At 37.2% G+C, this 23,536-nt stretch overlaps 1 protein-coding gene across 12 annotated transcripts in view; it reads right to left on the reverse strand.

Moving 5' to 3' along the window:
* Positions 1 to 23,536, reverse strand: part of fam135a (family with sequence similarity 135 member A) — a 59,041-nt gene that overhangs the window by 26,497 nt on the left and 9,008 nt on the right. For 7 of the 12 annotated variants that reach the window (XM_046842659.1, XM_046842667.1, XM_046842666.1 and 4 more), the window contains exons 2-5: positions 16,254 to 16,312; positions 14,239 to 14,322; positions 7,649 to 7,775; positions 3,297 to 3,376 (exon numbers count right to left, since the gene is read on the reverse strand). In XM_046842659.1, the coding sequence (XP_046698615.1) occupies positions 3,297 to 3,376; positions 7,649 to 7,725 (157 nt within the window). In that variant the 5' untranslated portion in view covers positions 7,726 to 7,775; positions 14,239 to 14,322; positions 16,254 to 16,312. Of the gene's footprint in view, positions 1 to 3,296; positions 3,377 to 7,648; positions 7,776 to 11,232; positions 11,417 to 13,487; positions 13,611 to 14,238; positions 14,323 to 16,253; positions 16,313 to 23,536 lie in introns of those variants that run through there. The other 5 variants (XM_046842663.1, XM_046842662.1, XM_046842661.1 and 2 more) reach the window with 4 other exon arrangements.

The following is a 23,536-nucleotide window of genomic DNA, read 5'->3' on the forward strand; positions in this document are numbered from 1 at the left end:
AAGCACAAATTAAAGACGGATCTTATTAGCGAGTTCTACACATAACATACATCACATATCATAAACTTGTGCTACAGAACATCTGATCATATGCACATTATGTGCTTGTTAATATTATGAACAGCAGCTACGCTAATTCCTCTCCAGTGCTTCTCTTTCTCTACCCATCCCAAAGCATCCTGAGGTTGCTCCAGCTGTGTCTCACCTCAAAAATATAGACCTTAAAAAAGAAGTAGATGCCGACCCTGCAAACATCCTGAACCATCTAGAGATGTACTAGCGCCATCCTACTTCATGTCGAGTTTGGACATTGGACCTCTTTGAATGTTTAAAGACTCTGGCATGGAGGAGTTGGTGTTGGATCAATGATGATCTCAAACGTCAAGCTATTTTATGAGTTGCTCAGTAACTCATGGTTCTATATAGCGTTTTCTATTTTCTACTGTAAATAGGGGATTAACCATACACATCTCATACTGAAATGTTTCGCTACAGGGCTTTTGGTTCGGTGCACTCGTGCACCAAACCATGTTTACAAAAAATCCATAGCGCTAATATTAGCAACTAACCAAGAAGTGGCTATGGATTATTTAATGCTTTAGTGTTAAAAACAGAATTTCTCTTAAAAAGAGTATATCCTGACAATTCCACATATTGAGGCAGTGAATGAATGAAGGATGGAAGGAAGGAATGAAGACATTTGTTGAGTGCAGAAATAAGAACAGTTAAATAGATCATATCGTTAGAAAATTTTATATAAAATGTAAACACACACACACACACACACACACACACACACACACACACACACACACACACCTGTATTACCAAAATGGGGTCTAACAAATGTAAACTATTTCAATAAAATTTTCCATTTATTCAATTTAATAAATTTAATTTGTGTTTATTTAATTAATTACTCAATTAATCAATATAATAAAGTATTGGATTTGGATTTATTCTATTTTATTTTTATAAAATACAGTGGAACCCGGTTATGTCGATGTCCTAGGGGGTCGCCAAAAAGCGTCGAGATAACCGATGATCGAGATAAACGAAAATCAGTTTCTCTGAAGCTCCCGAGGCTTCAATCGCGCACATATGGTGCTCGTTTATCATCATCACCAGCTCCTATTTAAACTTCCACACTCTCACTGTCCGTTATTGTTGGTATATGTTGGTTCACGGCGGTCGTTGTTATCGCTCATGTGTATCCCGGTACGTGTCTTCCCACCGGCACTCTCTCAACAGCTGCGCTTTTCTTCCCAAAGCGCATCACGGATTCCCCCCCCCGATCCTGCCGGTGTTCATTCTATGCTTTTGATGCTCATCCCACGTTCCGCGCCGCCAAGCGCGGCTTTCGCCTCCCGTTCATCGCATAACATTTAACAACAAAAGGCATATGTGCACTAACTAACAGCAGAGATTCACCAGTATACAATACAAACACCTGTAGCAGCTGTAAACCTTGATTTTTCCGCCACTTCTGCGAGTTCTTCTGCGGCTGCACCGAGATAACCGACGTTAAATGGCAAATTTTTCCCCCCTTGTGCTCGAGATATCAGGGTTCGGCAACATAAAAAAAAGTCGACATAACCGATAAAAAATGCTAAGACAAAGCGAGAATTTGGCGGTTCCACTTCAAAAACGTCGACTTAATAGGGTTGTCGAGTTAACCGAGGGCGAGATAAGTGGGTTCCACTGTACTATAAAATATATTTTGTATATTTTTTAACCATGCAGGCATTTTATTTAAAATTGTTTTTAAAAAAGTTAACTGTTTAAATAGTGATAATCACAAGTTAATGATAATAAATTGCTTTAATAAAAAACTACAAGGAATTTTATGCTTTGCATTTCTTCCCCCGTACCAAACCATAGCAAAATGTACCCAAACCGTGACTTAAATACAAAGGTAGGAACCGAACTGTGAATTTCGTGTACGTTACACGCGTAATTGAGAATAAAATATGGCTTTATGGGATTTTCAAATCAGTGCATTCTATTTCTATTTACATTTAAGTGTGTTTGTAATTAAAATTTTATTTTGATTACAGCTGTAAATGAACATCAAGATATATTTTTTATGAACTATGGGGAATATCAATAACAATACTACCAATAGTAATAATAATAATAATGATAATCACAGATTTTTCTTTAGAAAATGTTGTTGGAGCTAAGGGAACAGTCCTGTTATCAGTTTTAAGATATAAATAGAGTTCTGTACACTTACTCGGTAAAGTTTCGTGCTATACAGAGTTGTATGTTTCAGCAAAGCCAGATTAAAGACTTAGATTAAAGATTACCTTCCTGTTCTTAAATTTTAAAAAGACAGAAGTACTTTTAGGACCACACGCAGCTAGGAGTAAGCTTTCTGATCACACAGTATATGTGGATGGTCTTCGTGTCTTAGAATGTGCAGCATTAAAAGACCTTGGTATTATTGACTTCAGTCTTTTCTACGAAACTCATGTAAATAATACTTGGAGATCAAATGATTTATCATTTTGGCGATTAATCAGCACAGTAGTTGATTGTTGTTGATTGACTACCCTAACCCTATTGCAAAAATCCATATCAAAAGTTTTTCCGGGTTGCGTCTGTGGCTGGAGCGTCTGAGGATGCTGTCATTATAATTTATAACTTTATTTTGTAATAAAGTTCTGTATTATTTTATATGCAGTTTTTTAAATTATCCAGTAATCCATTTAAAAAACTTTTGGTTGATTAATACTTGGATACTTGGTGGTACCACAAATAGTGAAGACTACAGCAGGGGCAGAGCTTTCTTTTACAAAGCTCTGCAGTTATGGAACAGCTTTCCAGTTATGAATGGGTTGCAAAAGACATGTCCGTTGCAATCCTGTCTGAGACTAAACATAGAAGCTTTGAGATGAGCTCATGTGTAGGATATGGGAAGAACTGGATGGAAGTAGTTAAATTGTTTACAATCAGCAAGCAATTTCTGGTTGTGCAACCAGACATGCCTCTCAGCCAATCAATCAGAACTTGCCCAAAGCATAGTACCCAGGATATGCACAAGATATGTGGGAGAACTTTGTGCTAGCATGTCTCTGTGTGCCACGGTTCCCCATGAACCCCCTCGTTACCTTACAATGCACATAAATCTTCACACAGAACTACAAATAGGTCTTCTAATTAAATACTTAAATGCAAATATATGAATATCAAAAGTTATAAGAAAAGAAAATATAAAAGTTTTTGAATGTATGTGCTCTCAGAATGAGAATGATATCGAAGGCAAAATTATAAATGTTTTGAGGATGACTTACTTGTGGGACGAAGTAGACTGGTCTCTATTCTGTGAGGGATTCGAGGAGGTACTTTCAGATTGCCACGGACCTGATAAAACCTGTCAATCAACAAGCAATATTAAACACACTCCAATTGAAAAAAACTAATATTACAAAACTTGTATAGAAAAAATTCATCTACACAGACACGGACACACACACAGATAACAGTCTGCTAGGGAGAATAAAAATTGGACAGTAAATCAAAGGAAAAACGATAATGTTGTCTGATGAATCTAGATTTAAATACAGTGTCCCCGGCCTAGGGGACGCCAAAAAACATTGAGATAACCGATGATCGAGATAAACGAAAATCAGTATGGCGGCAATATATTACAGTTTTTCTCAAATGCTAAAACACATTTCACAAACGTTACCTCCATGTTCCCCAATGTCTGAACACAACACCCTTTTCTAAAGCTACATAAACACAACCACACCTTCTCACTTCAAAACTCAAACTTTCACACCAAAAGAGCAGCTCGAAGCTTTCAAAAATGTAAACACTATACACATCACTACACACTACAGCAAAACAATTGAAAACACAATGCTCAATTTGTGAGAAGGTTCTTTGCTTCATAACTGCCAATGCATATTTTTGAAACTTTACAGTAATGGATGTTCTTAGATCTCTGCAGAGGATTAGGCATTTAGATTTGAGAGTTTCATATGAAGAGTATAAATCTATAGTAAATTCTGCATGTACACTACTGTAACACAACTCAATGCAAAAACAGAATCTATTGCACAAAACAGTACTCTTGAAAACATGATCAGGGTGTGAAGTTTTTTTATTTACTTTATTCACACCACACACACACACCACAATCACTGTGCGGCATCATGTCGCTGAGCTGCATCGGGCCACATCACCTCATCCACATCACAGGCTATATTGTCTCTTGCCAGGCACCGCAGGAAAAACACCCTGGAATGGCGAATCCATCCTTGGAAGCCCTCCATTGAGATGTTAACACAGGCCAGCTCCATTGCCCTTAGGAGGTCCTCTCTAGTGTATGGTTATCTGTCATAAACCTTCCATCTCCATGATGAGAAGAACTCCTCTATAGGGTTCAGGAAAGGGGAGTAGGGTGGCAGACAGACGTTTAAAAGTGGTTACTGTTGGTGGTGAACCACTCTCTGATTTGTTTTGTTTTGTGGAAGCGTACATTGTCCCAAATAATCACATAAATTTGATGTGCGGGCCCAGGATGGTGTTGTTGGCGGCCCAGGAGGATGTCTTTTAGTAGGTCTTTGTGTCGCGCAGAGTTGCGCTCAAAGGGAACCCTATAGACCTGTTTCATCTGCATCTTTTGGCGCCGGAGAACTCGGTCTATTGTGGCCAAGCTGACATCATCAATGCTCTCAAAGTTGACATTATCGGCAATGACTTTGTCTCTGATCTCCCGGAGTCTGATGAGGTTGTTCTCACGAACCATATCCACAATGAGGATTTCTTGTGCCGCTGGAATGAAGACATTTGTTGAGGAATGCAGAAATAAGAACAGTTAAATAGATCATATCTTTAGAAATTTTTTTTAAAAATGTAAACACACACACACACACACACACACACACACACATTTTCAAGCACGTTACAGTTTTTCTCAAATGCTAACACAAAAGATAATCCTCTAAACACACACACACACACACACACACACACACACACACCCTGTATTACCCAAATGGGTCTAACAAATGTAAACTATTTCATTAAAATTTTCCATTTATTCAATTTAATAAATTTAATTTGTGTTTATTTAATTAATTATTCAATTAATCAATATAATAAAGAAGTATTGGATTTTGATTTATTCTATTTTATTTTTATAAAATATATTTTTATATATTTTTTAACCATGCAGGCATTTTATTTAAAATTGTTTTTAAAAAAGTTAACTGTTTAAATAGTGATAATCACAAGTTAATGATAATAAATTGCTTTAATAAAAAACTACAAGGAATTTTATGCTTTGCATTTCTTCCCCCGTACCAAACCATAGCAAAATGTACCCAAACCGTGACTTAAATACAAAGGTAGGAACCGAACTGTGAATTTCGTGTACGTTACACGCGTAATTGAGAATAAAATATGGCTTTATGGGATTTTCAAATCAGTGCATTCTATTTCTATTTACATTTAAGTGTGTTTGTAATTAAAATTTTATTTTGATTACAGCTGTAAATGAACATCAAGATATATTTTTTATGAACTATGGGGAATATCAATAACAATACTACCAATAGTAATAATAATAATAATGATAATCAGATTTTTCTTTAGAAAATGTTGTTGGAGCTAAGGGAACAGTCCTGTTATCAGTTTTAAGATATAAATAGATAGGACACAAAGACCTACTAAAAGACATCATATCCACGAGGGTTTCTTGTGCCGCTGTAAATATGGCAACCCTCCCACCTCTATGTGGCATTCTTTCAACTCTAAAGAAAGAAACATGTGTTGTCAGTTTTACAATACAGTAACAACTGATTTGAAACCAATAGACTACTTTCACAGGCTTGTAAAATTGTATTGTGACAAAGAAAGCAATAGAGTACAATACCTGTTGTGTTGTCTGAATGCCCTGATAATGGTGGCCACGGTGAACCTACTCAGGTTTGGACGGACTCGTAGTCCTGCTTCAGCCATTGTCATGCCATGGACAATGACATGGTCAATGACTGTTGCTCGCATCTCGTCCGTAATGATGGTGCGAGGTTGTCTTGCTCTCCCTCCTGGACCTTCTCCTCTCCCTTGTTGGCCTGCTCCTCTTCCTCCTCTGATTTGAACTCCTCTTCCTCCTCTGATTTGAACTCCTCTTCCTCGTTGGCCTGCTCCTCTTCTTCAATGGCCAGCTCTTCTCCCTCCTCCCCTGACTCTGCCTTCATCCATTGTGTTTGTTTGGAATCTTCAGCAAACTGTGCACTCTGAACTTGCTTTTGTACATGTGGTCACAGCATTAGCAACAAGTGTCTTCAATTTTGAGTCATTGTGTGTAATGAATGATGCCAGGTGTGTTCATTGTGTTCACATATTGCTGACTGTGGCAAGCATTTTGCATCACATGAGTTTTCATTTGAGAATATGAGCAGAGTTCTTTTGCAGCTTGTGTTTTAGCAAAGAAAAATGTGTTAAGATTTATGAGAACGGAGGATTGTGTTTTGTGAATTGTGTCTTCATGTGAAATGTGTTTATGATATTGGAAAATGATGGCTAGATTTAGTAAATGTGTTTAGACAACTGGTCATTTGGTTTAGAGGATTGGCTTTTGTGTTTTAGCATTTGAGAAAAACTGTAACGTGCTTGAAATTTCTTTATGTACATGATGTGCGTTAATAAATGAGAATGTACATGCACGTGTTTTTTGAGTTTTTTTTTTTTTTTTTACACAACAGCGTTGCTGCGATTTGTCTATAGTATGTAAACTGCTATAGCTGTTTTTGCTATAAAAATGTACATACATGTTTGTTAACTGTCAGGAATCCACCTGCCATGCCCCCTTCGGCGGCTGTCAAACCTCTGCTTTCTCTGAAGCTCCTGGCTTCAAACGCGCACATTTAGCATCATCACCAGCTTCTACCAAGCGCACCCGTAGATTATATATACAGACTGCCTCTTTTCAGTTTGGGACTTAGTGGACCGCGCTCCCATAGCACACCACTGGAATGTGTTTGGCTTTGCCCTGTGTTGCAATAAACATGTTTTGCTTTCACTTTGTCTTTCGCCTCCCGTTCATCGCATAACATTTAACAACATAAGGCATATGTGCACAAACTAACAGCAGAGATTCACCAGTATACAATACAAACCACCATCGATTCTCGATACAAACCTTTATTATATTCTCCAACATTGCAAACACAAAGATCGCTCACAAAATCACTAAAAACTTGCGGGGTGTAGTTCGTTTTTCTTCTGCGGCTGCACAGTGCCGATCGAGATAACCGACGTTAAGTGGCAAATTTGCCCCCCCTTGTGCTCGAGATATTATGAGAAAATGCTCAGACAAAGAGAGAATTTGGCGGTTCCACTTCAAAAACGTCGACTTAATAGGGTTGGCGAGTTAACCGAGGTCCAGATAAGTGGGTTCCACTGTATTTCAAAGTAATAGGCATGACAGTGGTACGAAAGGATGCAAATGAAGCACCCATCCTGCAGAGAGCCCATTGTACAAGCCTCTGGAGACAGAATACTTCATTTTGATAGCTCTCAACTCAGCAACATTATGAACCAATAATGTACTGAATGACCAGACCATTATTGGATTTTTCACAAAGGAACTTAATAGCAAGAAAAAGCAGAGTATGGGAAAAGCGATACTTACCCTCTCTGAAATAGATCCACATTGTAAAACTTGTGCAGCTCTACAGAAAATTCCACAGTGGCCTGGACCTCACACATACTGGATTCAGTGGTGGTTAAAGGTCAGCCTTAACTCAATTGCACTACAACTGCAAAATAAATGCATAAAACTGATTAGTTAAATGTGTAAAAGTGCGTTTGTAAAAAATTTAAATAACGAGTCTAACGATACACAAAATTCTAATCCGACATGATACAACAAAGTGGGGTCTTTTTATAAAATACATTTTTGTTCAAAAATAAGCACATCATAAATATGTACATTAGGTTTCTATTAGTAGCAACAAAATACAACCTGTGCAAAAGAATCTAACAAAATAAAAGTAAGTGTGTGTGTCTCATGTTTGTTTTCTACATGTCACATGCAGTGGCAGAATTGGCAACTATTATGCTAGTACACTACATCATCATACAATGTTAATATAATACTGCATTGTCACTTTCTGTGTATTTTGCACTGCTTTATTTATGCTCAATCTTTGCACAGTATATTGTATATTACTCTATATATATATATATATATATATATATATATATATATATATATATATATATATATATCTATATCTATATATATCTATATCTATATCTATATATCTATATATATATCTATATATCTATATATATCTATATATATATCATATATCATATATTATTACCTACTGCACCTTCTGTACATTATTCACCCTCACCCCTGTGTTTATGACCTCATACCCTATTTATCATACTGCTATTTATTGTAAAGAGGCCACTTATGCACTAGATGCTATGTTAAATCAATGGTTAAAAGCAGTTTTACTAATTTGTGAACTAAACTGGCCCTTTACTCGCACTTAATGTTTGGTTTTATTTAAGTCAACTTTCTCACACATTTTTATCTGTTTTAAATCTACTATAAAATAATACATAATACTTTGAACAACATTAACACGGCTTTATGCAAATGTATGTCTTCTATTATTGTTATTATATTATGTGTAAGGCTGCAACAACTACTCGATAAAATCGATAATATTCAATAATGAAATTTCTGGTATTGAATGCGGTTATCGATTAGTTGGGCTGCTCAAGTTATGGGTTATTGTGGCGGGAAGATATTTGGGGCGATCAACCGGCAGCAGGAAAATGCGTCCAAGGCATGGGAGCATTTTACATTAAACGCAACAAAGAAAACTGTATCTGGACCTTATGTAAAGCGGAGCTTGTGTGGCATTGAAGTACCACAGTGATGCACAAGCACATGAAAAGAAAACACTGGTGTCACGGATGAAGGTGAAACATCAGCATGATAAACAAAAACTGTATAATATTCGTAATGTGAAAATGGTATAGCCTAATTAAGTGTTATTGTGTAAACTATTTGTTTGCTAACTTCAGTCGCACTGGATCTGTTCTGTCGTGACTCGCAAGCATCGGGTTACGCAATCAGCTCATGAGCAGTGCAAGTGATGGATTCATTTAAACGGTGCAAACAAACAATATATCTAAAAGCAGGAAATAACAGCAGCAGCAAACACAGTTTTAGTCACTGTGGTGGTTTTTAGTGGATGCTTATGCATTGTACACTAATGCATTCTTTTTTTTTTTATCAAGCTTGTTAGTTTGCTGCGTTTCTCCGTTTCAATCTATTTTTTGTCTACTACAACAGTAACTTAACTGCTTTCAAACGTGATTTACTGCGACATTACTACGTTTAAATGCTTGTTTTCAATGTTTGTATATTTAATTTATGCATATATCATTTATTATATATCATCACAACATTAAATTAATTATATATTCTAGATGCTTATATTCTCACAACAGAACAAATTTTTAAAAATGTCAAATTTATTTTAAAAAAAAATTGTCAAAATTGTCATTGAGAATTGTCGTCAACTTGCCATCTGCAATTATCGTTAAAAACAATACAAATGTTGATTTACACAAATTGCTTCATCTGAAAATTTGTTAGAAAGAGAAATCCCCCATTCACTCCTCAACAAGCAGCCACTATAAACTTTAAAATGTCAAAATTAAAGATAGTTAAACTCAATATGTGGCTTTTGCTTATTTAAAGTACATTTTATACATAAATACCCGTCTTTTTCTAATATATATATAAATTGCCACATCAGTAAAACAAATGTTATTAAATACTGATAAAAATAAATTAGGTGTAGGTTTTTTTTTATATCTAATTAAAGAAAGGACATTGTGAATAAATGTGCTGCAATAGAGGTTTTAATTTTTGCCTCTTTTATATTTATTTATTTAGATTTTTAATAAAAATGGCCAAACAAAAATGCTCACAGTATTAATAAAACTAGTGCCTTTAAAATTAATTTGCGTTAACACGTTATTAACGCATTCATTTTGACAGATATAGTTTTAATAAATCATACGGTTGCCATGAGTTGTCATTCACTCTAAAGTCTTTTAATTCTTTTTTTAATTCTGGCTTTATTCTTGTGATGCTCCATCCAAATTTTCTAATGACTTGACAAATTTTCTCTGAAAAAAATGTTACAAATAAAAATGTTATTCATCTTTATTGACTTTCAGTGCCCCCTATAAGCGAATGAAAAATAAAATGTCAAATGTCTGTGACAATGAAAAGGCCATAAAACACTTATAAATACAAAATGCTGCTTCATGCAAACTGAGAAATACATGCATTAGAATTTATTTTTTTAATGCAACACTAATATGTGCTTTGTTTATCATCCCAATGTTAATTATAGTAGATGCATTATGTATTATACTGTATATTGCAATACACAAAAAAAAATTGTTTAATTGTAATAAATGCCGTGTTTTCACTGTCTAATCAAAGTGTGGACGTTAAGGATGTGTACACACAATTAGACGCATGCACTATAAACTACACTGTCCCAGACCATTCCTGATACATTTTATAAAGATATGCACAAACAACAAAAAAACAACAGCAGCATTTGATTAGGCGAAGCAGTTTTATAAATCAATATTTGTATTGTTTTTAATAATAATTACAAATGGCAAGTTGACAACCACGCTAACAAAATCTATATAAATATAATACAAAAACTATAATATAATAAAAAAGACACTGTTTAGTTGTGAAAATATAAGCATCTAGAATATATAATGGATTTATTTATTTTGTACAATAATTTAATAATATGCATAAATGAAATATGCAAACAATGAAAAAAGTATTTAGACGTAGTAAATCACATTTAAAAACAGATAAGTTGACTGTTATAGTTGACAAATGCTAAAAAAAAAAAAAAAAAAAAAAAAAAAAAAAAGATTAGAACAGATAAAAAACCTAACAGACATGATTTAAAAAAAAAAAGGGAATAAAATGCTGCTGTTATTTGCTGCTTTTAGATTTAGTGTTTGTTTGCACCGTTTTAAGTTAATCAGCCACGATGTCACGAAATGAGGTGATTGCGCAACCTGATGCTCGCTAATCATGACAGCACAGATCCGGTGCGACTTTCCCGAACTTGCAAACAGTTTACACAATAGCACTTCTTTAAACCATTTTCACATGTTGAGGATTATACAGTATTTGCTCACCGTGCTGATGTTTGGACTTCATCTGTGACACCAGTTTTCTTTTCATGTGCATCACTGTGGTACATCCATGCCACACAATCTCTGCTTTGCATAACTTGCAGGTCTTCTTTTAGTGCTGGTTGACCTGCACACTCCGTTATTTCGCAAGAGGCTGTGTTATCTTCCCGTCACGAAAAACGGTAATCTGAGCAACCCAACCAATAGACAGTACTATATTTTAAATTATGTTCAGATAATTATAAGTGTATTTAGAATTTTGTAATCAATGCGAGATTTAATTTGGAGACAATGTAGACTGGATAATACAGTGGTGACGTAATCAGGGAATACCCTGGTCCTGGTAAGGACTCTTGCTGCTACATTCTAGAGTAAATTAAGCTTACTTAAGCAATTATAAGAATATCCAGAAGGTAAGGCATTACAATAGTCCAATCTAGATTTACAAAAAGCATAGATTTGTTGTAATGTAATCAGAAAGTTCACTTTTAGCTGAATGTCGTTATAGTAAAACTACTTCTGTCATATCAGAATTTAGAAGAAGTAAGTTAAAAAGCATATATTGTTTTTCCTTTTCCTATTTCTCAACATTATTAAGCTGAAGACCCTCACCTGGATTTGCTGGAACAATAGCAGCATAGAAGCTAATACCATATATACAAATCATTTCACCCATAGGTAGCATATATAAAGAAAAAGCAGTGTGAACATTTCTGAATGTAAGAAAATAAAAAAATTGAAACACATACCACCACAATGCAAATTCTCAGAATTGTCCTGAACATGTCTTGACAAGAATAAGCATGTTTCAGCCAGTATTACTCAAACAAACCAGAAACCATGGATAACTGCAGAGATACACATTCCAATAAAAATTCCAAAAAGAGATCCATAAACCTCAAAGCACACTAGACGTTATTCAAGAAAATTTAAAAGAGGGACCTTCTTCTAGTAGATGTGAAATTTATTATGGTCTGGACCTGAAGGCATACCTCCACAGACTGGGTCAATTAACAAACACAAGAATAGCAGTCCTGGCTATATAATAGCCACATTTATGAGAATTTACATCAGGAGAGAAAGTTCTGGTATCATTACCCACATTGCGTTCTAAACTGCTTAAAGTGCAAGAACCCTCTAGGACTATTACTTTCCCTCTTCCCTTACATTACTCTCCCTTTTATTTTGCAGAATGACATGTCAGACAGGAGGCTGGGGCCAGTGTTATCCTAGATGGTAGAGGGGGAGGAGTGCCCAGTGCTGTACATTAATCAAAAACTTTCAGTGCAGGAAAGTAGGTACAGCACCCTCTAGAATTGCCTCGCCATCAAATCGGTAGGGCTGTGTCTCCTTGCTTGAGTTCTAGCTTTTGACACAACTGATCATAGCATCCTCCATTTTTAAATAGGACATGTTGTAATTAAAGGAATGGCTCTCTCCTGGCTCCGGTGAGAGGCTCTTGGCTCTTATTTGACTGATGGTTATTAGAAGGAAATGGTGAGTTCTCTGCAAGAATCTGTCTTAGGCCCACTGCTGTTTTCTTTATATATTCTACCCCTTCGTGAAATTATTTGTAAACGTAGCATTAACTAATATTGCAAAGGCTGGCGATACACAGTTGTGTGTTTCAGCAAAGCCAAATGAGAGACATCATCTTAATAATGTTGAGAAACACTAATGTAAAAGACATTAGACAGTGAATTCTTGTTAACTTCCTTCTACTAAATTGTGAAAAGACCAAAGTACTTATACAAGGCCCACATTCACCTAGAAGTAAACTTTCTAATCTCATAGCATCTCTGTATGGTCTTAGCAAACACAGCAGGAAAATACCTTGGTTTGATTATTGACTCATGATAACATTACCACGATAGCTTCTTTCATCTTAGAAATATTGTAAAATAAGAAATATAATTAATATAATATTTTTCATTTTTTGGTTACATTTTGAATGAACTATTTTAATGTCTTACTGTAAATGCAAAAATAAGCTTCATTTAGTCCAGATTGCAGCATCAAGACTTCACCAGAACCAGGAAATATGATCACATCACCCCTGTATTATTCAGTCTACACTGGCTCCCAATTATATTACATTGGTTACAAAATATTTCTACTGAAGTATAAAGCTCTGAACGGTCCCATGCCACAGTAGCTGAGCAAACCTTTGTTCCATAATGTTTATTTTCATAATTTCAAATATATTACATTTGTTCTATATTTTGTTAAATAAAAAGGTGCAGCATATTTGTTGGTACCTCAAATAATGAAGACTACAGCAGGGGGGCAAAGCTTTCGCTTTCAAATCCCCCAGTTATGGAACAGCCTTCCAATTAGTGTTTTCGGTACTCAGACACAATCTCAGTGTTCAAGTCGAGGCTGAAAACATATTTATTTAGTCAAGAATTTTATCAGTAGGTTTTTCTTAGGTGAAGAAGCAGGTCTGGGGGATAATAAATATAGTGTATTTGGAAATAAGGATTATTAAGGATACTAATAATCCTTATTTCTCTCTCCCATCACCCCTTTAATCAATTAATTAATCAATCAATCAATCTCTCTCTCTCTCTCTCTCTCTCCCCCTCCCTCCCTCCTGTAACCTGTGGCCAATGCTCCTTTTCATCACTTTGAATCTGCCTGATTCATCCTGAAGCAATAACACTGGATGAAGTTCTCATCAACTAGAGACCACTCTGTGTAGTTGGGGATAATTCCACATCAACTAAGCAATATTATCTAAGCAACTCAAGAACTATGAGGATGGATTTGGACTGTAATTAATATCAACTCAAGATTTCTTCCACAAACCATCTCAGGGAGTTTTTCCTTGTCACAGTTACCTCTGGCACGCAGGATAAACTTATAAGTAACAAATGTATAGCCACTAAACTTTTACTTCAAACTTCATAACCTATTTATCTCTGGAAAGCTGCTTTGGAACAATTCCCATTGTTAAAAGTGCTAAACAAACAAAGCTGAAATAAACTGAACAGAGGATGTATAACACACCCATTGGCGTCCAAAGGATTATAGCAACCAAGTATCGCTGTTTTGGGCCCAGGAGTCCCGGTCTGTTGATGTTGCACTAGGGTTCTGCAAAATAGATATTTCAAACTTCATAAATCTCTACTCATTCAAGCTTTCAAAGTAATTAGCTACTATAAAGAATGAGTACATAAGACTTTTTTTTAACGAAATTACCCAACTATTACATAGTTTCTTTTTTATTGCTGTAATATATTGATAATGCAATATTATTTTTTATTTAATATATAAACAATACTTTCTTATTCTAATTAGATACATGTATTATTAGTAATCTTCAAATTAAAAGAACTGTTCACATTTGTACTATTGATACATTCATTAGCAGATATGATACAGGGATACATCTACATGTAACACACACACACAGAGTTTAGAAGCTACAGTAATAGGACCTTCATAAGTTTAACATTCAGTTAATTAATTTTCTATCCCCTACCCCTAAACCTAACCATCACCCAAATCTGCGAACATCAACAGATTTACATATAAAATGATTTTATATTTAGACATATTGCAAAAAAAAAAAAAAAACATCAGTTGCTGTGTATCTGAAATCATCTTAAACATTTACTGATGCTCATCACATACAGATGGAATTCCAGAGCTGACTCGGCCAGGCTCAGGATCTCCAAGGGTTTCTGACACATTCTATAACAAGCACAATTCACATTTATTATGTCTTTAAGAAGACGATTATTTTTATTTTGTATTTCAACTGAGTGACAGAAGCTGATCAAATGAGTGAGCAAAAAACCCTGCACTTTAAAACCCTGGTGTCAATTGTATGTCATTTGTTCTTCAGCAACCATGGGCCTGGGAAAAGTGCTAAAGAAATTATGTTAATAATGATAATAATGACTTGTCACTAGGGCTGGGCGATATGGCCTAAAAAAAATAATCCCTGATTTTTTCACAAAAAATCCGATTTGCGATTTAAATCGATTTTTTTCCCCTGCTTAAAATCAACCTGCATGTGACAAATAAAATGTAAAAAAAAAAGTTTTAACTTTATTAAATGGGTTAAAGTGCAATCAGAAACAACAAGCCATTGTAAATTGTGAAAATAGAATGTAATATAACATAAAATGAGCAAACCTACAAAGAAAAATGTTTTATGAGTGTTTAAATGTGGAACATGATTGAAAATGGATCTGAGGTTTTGAGTGATTTTGCCTTCACTTTTCTCCAAAACTCCACAGTAAAATGACTTGAAATTTAACAATAAATTTCAAGTAATAGACAGGGACACTGTAAATTAGAAGTATTTGAAAGATTGAGCAAACCTATAAAGAAAAATGTTTTATGAGTGTTTGAATGTGGAACATGATTAAAAATGCAGTGATGCTTGGAGTAATTTTGCCTTTACTTAAAAACTCCACAGTAAAACGAGTTGAAATTTGAAATAAGAATATAATAGACGGAGATTCTAAATAAGAATATTTGAAAGATTGAGCAAACCTCTAAAAACTGTTTTATGAGTGTTTGAATGTGGTGATTTAAATGCTCTGATTTTTCTGTTTCTTAACGGAAATGCCGTTCTGAAGCGTCTTTACAGGTATTTTGACCGCTCCCACCACCCATACCGGAAGTGTACGATTAGACGCGCAACACTAAACAAAGTGCGGCTGCTTAACCGTGTATTTTTAGGATGCGGCTGCTTAAGCGCAGTCTTGTGCTGTCGCTGTCTTGTTCACTTCGTAGGGCACTACATCTCTCCCACTCGACAGCATGCCTCTGTTTGAAGTGCTGCAGTAAATTGGTGGTACTGCTACCTTTGCTCGCTCGCTGCCATGTTGTTTGTGTATCTCTATAGCAAACGCGCGGGGGAGTTCGGTCGAAACTATGGGAGCCCAGAGGAGAGCGTCGGCGGACATTAAAGAGAAAACCGATTTTTATTAAAACATATCGATGTAAACTACACATTCGAGTTAATCGATAAAATCGATTTATCGCCCAGCCCTACTTGTCACACTCACCCATTTTTTCTTCATTTGCTATTCTCCACTGCACTTGTATACTTTTTCCTTGTGCATTCCTAGGAAGAAGGAAAAACAGAGTCAGAATTAGAATTATTTGTGGTTATATACATTTAAACGTTGACTGAAATGGATTTTTCTGGTTTCAAATCAAAATGCAGAATCGACTGGAAAAATGTCTGACGACATCCAAGTACAGGCAACAGTGTAGAGCAGTGGTCCCCAACCCCTGGTACCGGGCCGCACAGCAAGAATACATAACTTACATTATTTACGTTTGATTTATTATCTGATTCTGAACGATGTCTTATTTTCAAAAATGACCGGATTCTCTCCTCCACATCTGTCTATGACTCACTCTTGATGCATCTTACCTACATCTGCTACCTTCTTAAAGGGGCTCCGGCCGCTAACACATAATACTTTACCGCTAAATTCAAACCCCCAAGCGAGCAAAATGAACAAAAAAAAACACGGTGGATTCACATTCATTATTATATTTAGAAAATACCAGTTTTTATGGTCGTATCATTTTATTTTGTTGTATTTATCCACCACACCTTAAAACCAGTCCGTGAAAATATCGTCCGACATTAAACCGGTCCATGGCACAAAAAAGGCTGGGAACCACTGGTGTAGAACAGCTGCATCCTTCACTTTCCGTTGGCTCCGTCTCGACTATTTTTGCTGTCGGAAGAGCGCTTTTTTCCCTGTCTGAGGGTTTGAAAGCAGTGAGTGAAGGATATTCACCAGAACTACAAACACACACTACAGTAATCACATTAAGGTACGTAATTTCTCTATTATGGCGAACATCCAGTTCACTCAGTGTGTGAAGTGTGACATGTTAAGTCAGTCTTTCTCCGTTGTTAGCGATAATTTTATCTGTGAGAAGTGTAAGCTAGTTTGCTCTTTGACGGAGAAGATCTTAGCATTAGAGGAGCGCATCCAGAGTCTAGAGAGAAGTAGTGAGTGTGAGAGCAGTCCAAGTTCTGCAGGGGAAAGTCTGGATGCCCTAGGTGAAGGTAATATTCCCCCGACTCCGGCATTAGAGCCCTCGCAGCGGGGCGAATGGGTGACGACTCGGCGGCATACTCGCAAAGCCAAAGCTAACGCTAAGGCTCGCCCACGGAGCACCATTCCTCTCCGCTTGGCGTGTCCAACAGGTTTGCTCTCCTCAGTGAAGCACCCGCTGAGAAACCTGAAAGAGCTCTGGTTTTAGGAGACTCCATTCTGAGGCACGTGAAACTAGCTAGACCTTTAGGGGCACCAGCAGCACAGGTTATGTGTATACCGGGAGCCAGGGCGCCGGACATAGCAGGTCAGCTTAGATTCTTAGGAAAGCACAGGTTCTCTAAGATAGTTTTTCACACAGGAGCTAATGATATACGCCGACAGTCAGAGGTTACTAAGAGTAACATTATAGAGGTGTGTAAATTAGCGAAGGCAATGTCCGATGCTGTAGTATGCTCTGGCCCCATCCCAATGCGACGTGGCGATGTAGCCTACAGCAGGTTATGGTCGCTGAACTGCTGGATGTCCGAGTGGTGCTCCAAAAACAATGTGGGCTTCATTAATAATTGGAGCATTTTTGAGGGCAAGGCTGGCCTGTTAGGGCGGGACGGTGTCCATCCCACCCGGGAAGGTGCTGCTCTCATTTCTTGTAGTATAGGTCATAGTCTCAGAACAGCACTAGTTAACAAGTGACTGTCTAGAGCCAAGGCCAGGGAGCAGACAGACAGGCTAAACCGACCGTCTGCTAGCTGCACAGAGTCGTCACTCAGGATCCACCATATTGAGACTGTGTCTGTCCCCCGAGCAAAACCAAAATATAGGAACTATCAGAAAGTCTGTTTAAGTAACCTGATTAACATTAAATTAAATAGGACTGAACGCACAGCCAGCACCTCTGATCTAAAAATAGGATTGTTGAATATTAGATCTCTCACGCCAAAAGCGCTTACTATAAACGAAATTATTACCGACCAGGAGTTTAATATAATGTGTTTGACAGAAACGTGGATTAAATCGAATGAATATGTAGCATTAAATGAGGCGAGTCCTCCTGGGTATAGTTACATACACCAACCCCGTCTAAATGGCAGAGGAGGCGGAGTAGCAGCTATTTATAATAATAATCTAAACGTCACACAAAAGACTAAACACAAATGTAAAACATTTGAAGTTCTCTACACCAACATAAAATATTCAGTGTCTGAAAGCAGGTCCAGTCAGTCAATTCCACTAATTATTATTTATAGACCCCCAGGGCCCTACTCTGATTTTCTGATAGAATTTGCAGATTTCATTACAAATCTAGCTACTTCTTTAGACAAAGCATTAATTGTTGGAGACTTTAATATTCATTTTGATAATCAGGAAGACTCCTTTAAGAGCAGCAGTTGTGTCCATTCTAGATTCAGTCGGAATTAATCAGAATGTTATAGGACCCACTCATAGTGGTGGACACACTCTCGACTTGTTGTTAACATTTGGATTAAAAATAAAAAACTTAGTCATAATTCCACAGTCTACCTCACCACGTTACCGTGTTAAGCGTACTTTCGCGTCAGCTACAGCAGCGCGTTTTATTAATTATCTTCCCGATATTACGATATTAGATATATCTCCGTCAGACCCCGCAGAGCTCGACTGGGCCACTGAACATCTAGAAACAACGTTACGTTACACTCTAGATGATGTAGCTCCTTAAGACCAAAATGATCAGGGAGAAAAATTAGCACAGTGGTATAATGATCATACGCGCACCTTAAAACAGAACACTCGAAAACTAGAGCGTAAATGGCGTCAAACAAAATTAACAGTATTTCAAATAGCATGGAAGGAGAGCCTCCTAAATTATAGAAAATCTCTTAGTGCTGCCAGATCAGCATATTTCTCCACCCTCATAGAAAATAACAAGCATAATCCTAGATTTTTATTCAGCACGGTAGCAAAATTAACAGGGAATAAAAGCACTGCTAACATGCACACCATCAATAGGTAGTAATGATTTCATGAACTTTTTTAATAATAAAATTGAAAACATCAGGCAAGAAATCCAGGCGGTTAATATAAATCCAAATTATTTTACAAGTAACCCTGTAGACAGCAGTGTCATTATAGCAGACAATCAATTACAAAGCTTCACTACTATTCATGAGAGTGACTTAATTTCATTAATCTCCTCATCAAAATCATCAACCTGTATTCTCGATCCCTTGCCTACTAGTTTCTTTAAACAGATAGCTCCAGAGGTAATCAAACCTGTTTTAAAAATAATTAACTCTTCCATTAGCACTGGTTATGTACCGAAATCCTTCAAACTGGCAGTTATCCACCCCCTTATTAAGAAACCTGACCTTGACCCATGTCAGTTGTCCAACTACAGACCGATATCAAATCTCCCCTTTATATCCAAAATTTTAGAAAAGGTTGTAGCACAGCAGTTATGCTCACATCTGCTTATGAATAACATTTTGAAATGTATCAGTCAGGATTTCGGCCTCATCATAGCACAGAGACGGCGCTAGTTAAGGTGGTAAATGACCTGTTATTGGCCTCTGATCAGGGTTTTGTCTCCTTACTTGTTTTGCTCGACCTTAGTGCAGCTTTTGACACCATTGATCACACTATACTGCTTGCTAGACTTGAGAATGTTGTAGGAATAAAGGAACAGCTCTCTTGGCTCAGGTCTTATTTGACTGATCGCTATCAGTTTGTGGATGTAAATGGTGAGTTCTCCACGCTCTATGAGGTAAAGTTTGGTGTTCCTCAAGGATCTGTCTTAGGCCCACTGCTTTTCTCTTTATATATGCTGCCTCTTGGTGAAATTATTCATAAACATGGGATTCGCTTCCATTGCTATGCTGATGACACACAGCTGTATATTTCAGCAAAGCCAGATGAGAGATCAGCTTAACAATGTTGAGAAGTGTGTAAAGGACATTAGACAGTGGATGCTTAATAACTTTCTTCTGCTCAACTCAGATAAGACGGAAGTACTTTTACTAGGACCACATGCAGCTAGAAGTAAACTTTCCGATTACGTAGCATCTCTGGATGGTGTTTCTGTTTCAGCATGTACGGCTGTCAAAGACCTTGGTGTGATTATTGACCCGAGTCTTTCCTTTGAGTCTCACGTGAATAATATCACCAGAATCGCCTTCTTTCACCTTAGAAATATTGCTAAGATTAGAAATATGATGTCGTTACAGGATGCAGAAAAACTGGTTCATGCTTTTGTTACTTCTAGATTAGACTACTGTAACGCTTTACTGTCTGGGTGTGCGGTAAGTGCATCAATAAGCTTCAGTTAGTCCAGAATGCAGCAGCAAGGGTCCTCACTAGATCTAGGAAATATGACCACATCACCCCTGTTTTAATCAGTCTACACTGGCTCCCAATCAAATCTCGCATTGACTATAAAATATTACTACTGACGATAAAGCACTCAATGGTCTCGCACCGCAGTATCTGAGTGAACTTCTGTACCAGTATGATCCTCCACGCCTACTTAGATCAAAAGGTGCTGGCTATCTGTTGGTTCCTCAAATAATGAAGACTACAGCAGGGGGCAGATCTTTCTCTTATAAAGCCCCACAGTTATGGAACAGCCTTCCAATCAGTGTTCGGGACTCAGACACAGTCTCAGTGTTCAAGTCGAGGTTGAAAACGTATTTATTTAGTCAAGCCTTTTATCAGTAGATTTCTCTTAGGTAAAGGCACAGATCTGGAGGGAACATGGATATAGAGTGTTTGGTGAACTGGTATATTTGTATGCTGTCGTCCCTCACATTCACACGTTCACTCAGGTTTGTTGACGGTGGTGTGGTGGGTCGTCTCTTATCCCAGAGATCCCTCATGTCTGTGTTACCTTCTGGTTCTCCCTTTTAGTTATGCTGCCATAGCGAGTCTTGCCGGAGTCCAAACTGCACAGTGACATTAACTTTCATACACCAATAGTTACACTTAATAATCCATATTCTTCTCTTCCGTCTCTCTCTCTCTCTCTCTCTCTCTCTCTCTCTCTCTCTCTCTCTCTCGGTCGAGTTAAACATGCTCCTGAGGCTCCAGTGACCAGTGTTCCTGCCCCTCTCCTCCTTGGATCTTCACACTTCTGTGCAGCTCGGGACGGTCTCTTAATTCCGGAGTAGAACGGGTGCTTTGAGGACGGATTGGACTGTAGTTGGTGTCGGCGGTCTGCTGCACTGACTCGGGAGTGCAGTTTGCTTCTGATCATCATCACTGTACCCCACAACATTGTATATCTGCTTCAAATGGACATTTGGTGCAACCCAGATGAGGATGGGTTCCCTCTTGAGTCTGGTTCCTCTCAAGGTTTCTTCCTTATGCCATCTCGGGGAGTTTTTCCTTGCCACAGTTGCTCATCAGGGACAAACATACTTACAAAGAACATATTTATGTTTAATCACCACATTATCTGTGTAAAGCTGCTATGAGACAATGTTCATTGTTAAAAGCGCTATACAAATAAAAATGAATTGAATTGAATTGAATAGAACACACTGGAAAAACTTAAGCTGACTGATGTTAAAAAAAAAAAAAAACACCCAACACGCACCCAGCACCCAGCTTGGTGTGTTCAAGTACAAGTTTATTTCTGTAACGCTTTTCAAAATGGACATTGTCTCATAGCAGCTTTACAGAACTTAAAGAAAGAATTAAAGGGAATGATGTGTGTTTATCCCTGATGAAAAGCCTGGGGCAACTGTGGCAAGGAAAAACTCCCTTAGATGGTATGAGGAAGAAACCTTGAGAGGAACCAGACTCAAAAGGGAACCCATCCTCATTTGGGTGACATCAAAAGTGTAATTATAAATCATAAAAACAGTTTAAAAAAAAAAAAAAAAAGAAAGTGAGAACTAACATTGAAGTGAACTTCCCCACCGGAAGAGTGTGATGAGTAATGTCCTTTCTACAGTCAGTTGATGTTGGGAAACCATGAGATCATAAAATAGTTCAACAACTAAAATCATCATAGATCCAACACAAACACCTCCATGCCAGAGCCTTTAAACACAGCCTTGTTCTTATCCTTAGTTTTTCAGCCAAAAATATCAACATCGTATATCACGGCAGTGACATATATTACGGCATTTGGCAGACGCACTTATTAAGAGCGACTTACAACTGAGCAGGGGAGGGTTAAGGGCCTTGCTCAAGGGCCCAGCAGTAGCAGCATGTTGGTGTTGGGATTTAAACTTGTGACCTTCTGATCCAAGTCTAATGCCTTAACCACTGAGCTCCCACTTAACCCAGATTTCTGAAGTGTAATCATCATGGAAAGGCCTACCCAGTCACCCTTCTATGACACTCTGTAGAAGCTGTTTTTTTTTTTTTTTTTTTTTTTTATTGCATACAAATTTCCTGTTTGCATGTCTGTTTGTATTCTAATAATTATGTATAGTAATTATATTATTGCTGTACTTTTTTTGGGAGTCTCTCATAATGCTATAATTCAAGTTTGGTAATGAAAATGTGTAGAAGACGACAAAAGATTAAGGTGGTGTAAATAAAGATCACAATGAATTTGGTTGCCTTGTTCCAGGGCAGTATAGATACATGTCAGAAAAGTAGAATTTTTTTTATTTATTGCTAAATGTCTTCAGTGTCATGTTGCACGATATACTGGTACTTGTAAGTTATCACGATACCCTGCGAATGATTCCAAATATTATTGTACCAGAACTTTAAGAGTGACAGCTGAAGTTCTGAATGGTCGACAATAGGGGACAGCACATTTAGTACTTGCCAATTCTTTTTTCCTTTAGGTCCCCTGGTGGTCTAGTGGTTAAGCTGCGTTGCTCTCACCGCTGCGACCCGGGTTCGATTCCCGGTCAGGGAACCAACCCCAGCCACTCTTAGTGCCGGTCCCAAGCCCGGATAAATTAGGGAGGGTTGCGTTAGGAAGGGCATCCAGTGTAAAACATGTGCCAAATCAAAACGTGCGGAGAATCCGCTGTTGCGACCCCTAACGGGAGAAGCCAAAAGAAAGTACAATTCTTTTTTTCCTTTCAGATGCCATTCATTATAATATTTATCTTGTTTTCTCGTTATCATGACATCCTAGTGATCAGTACTTCATCTTTCTATGTATTCGGCAAAATACAGGTGTCAGCATCACAGCAACCTGTACTACATGACATTAGGGCTGCAAGTCACAATTATTTTGATAATCAATTAATTGGACGATGCATTTTTCCCCATTAAATCAAATAATCAGATAAAATTTTAATGAGATGTTTTACATATGTATTAAT

Source organism: Silurus meridionalis, chromosome 28 (assembly GCF_014805685.1).
Source record: "Silurus meridionalis isolate SWU-2019-XX chromosome 28, ASM1480568v1, whole genome shotgun sequence".
Lineage (NCBI taxonomy): Eukaryota > Metazoa > Chordata > Actinopteri > Siluriformes > Siluridae > Silurus > Silurus meridionalis.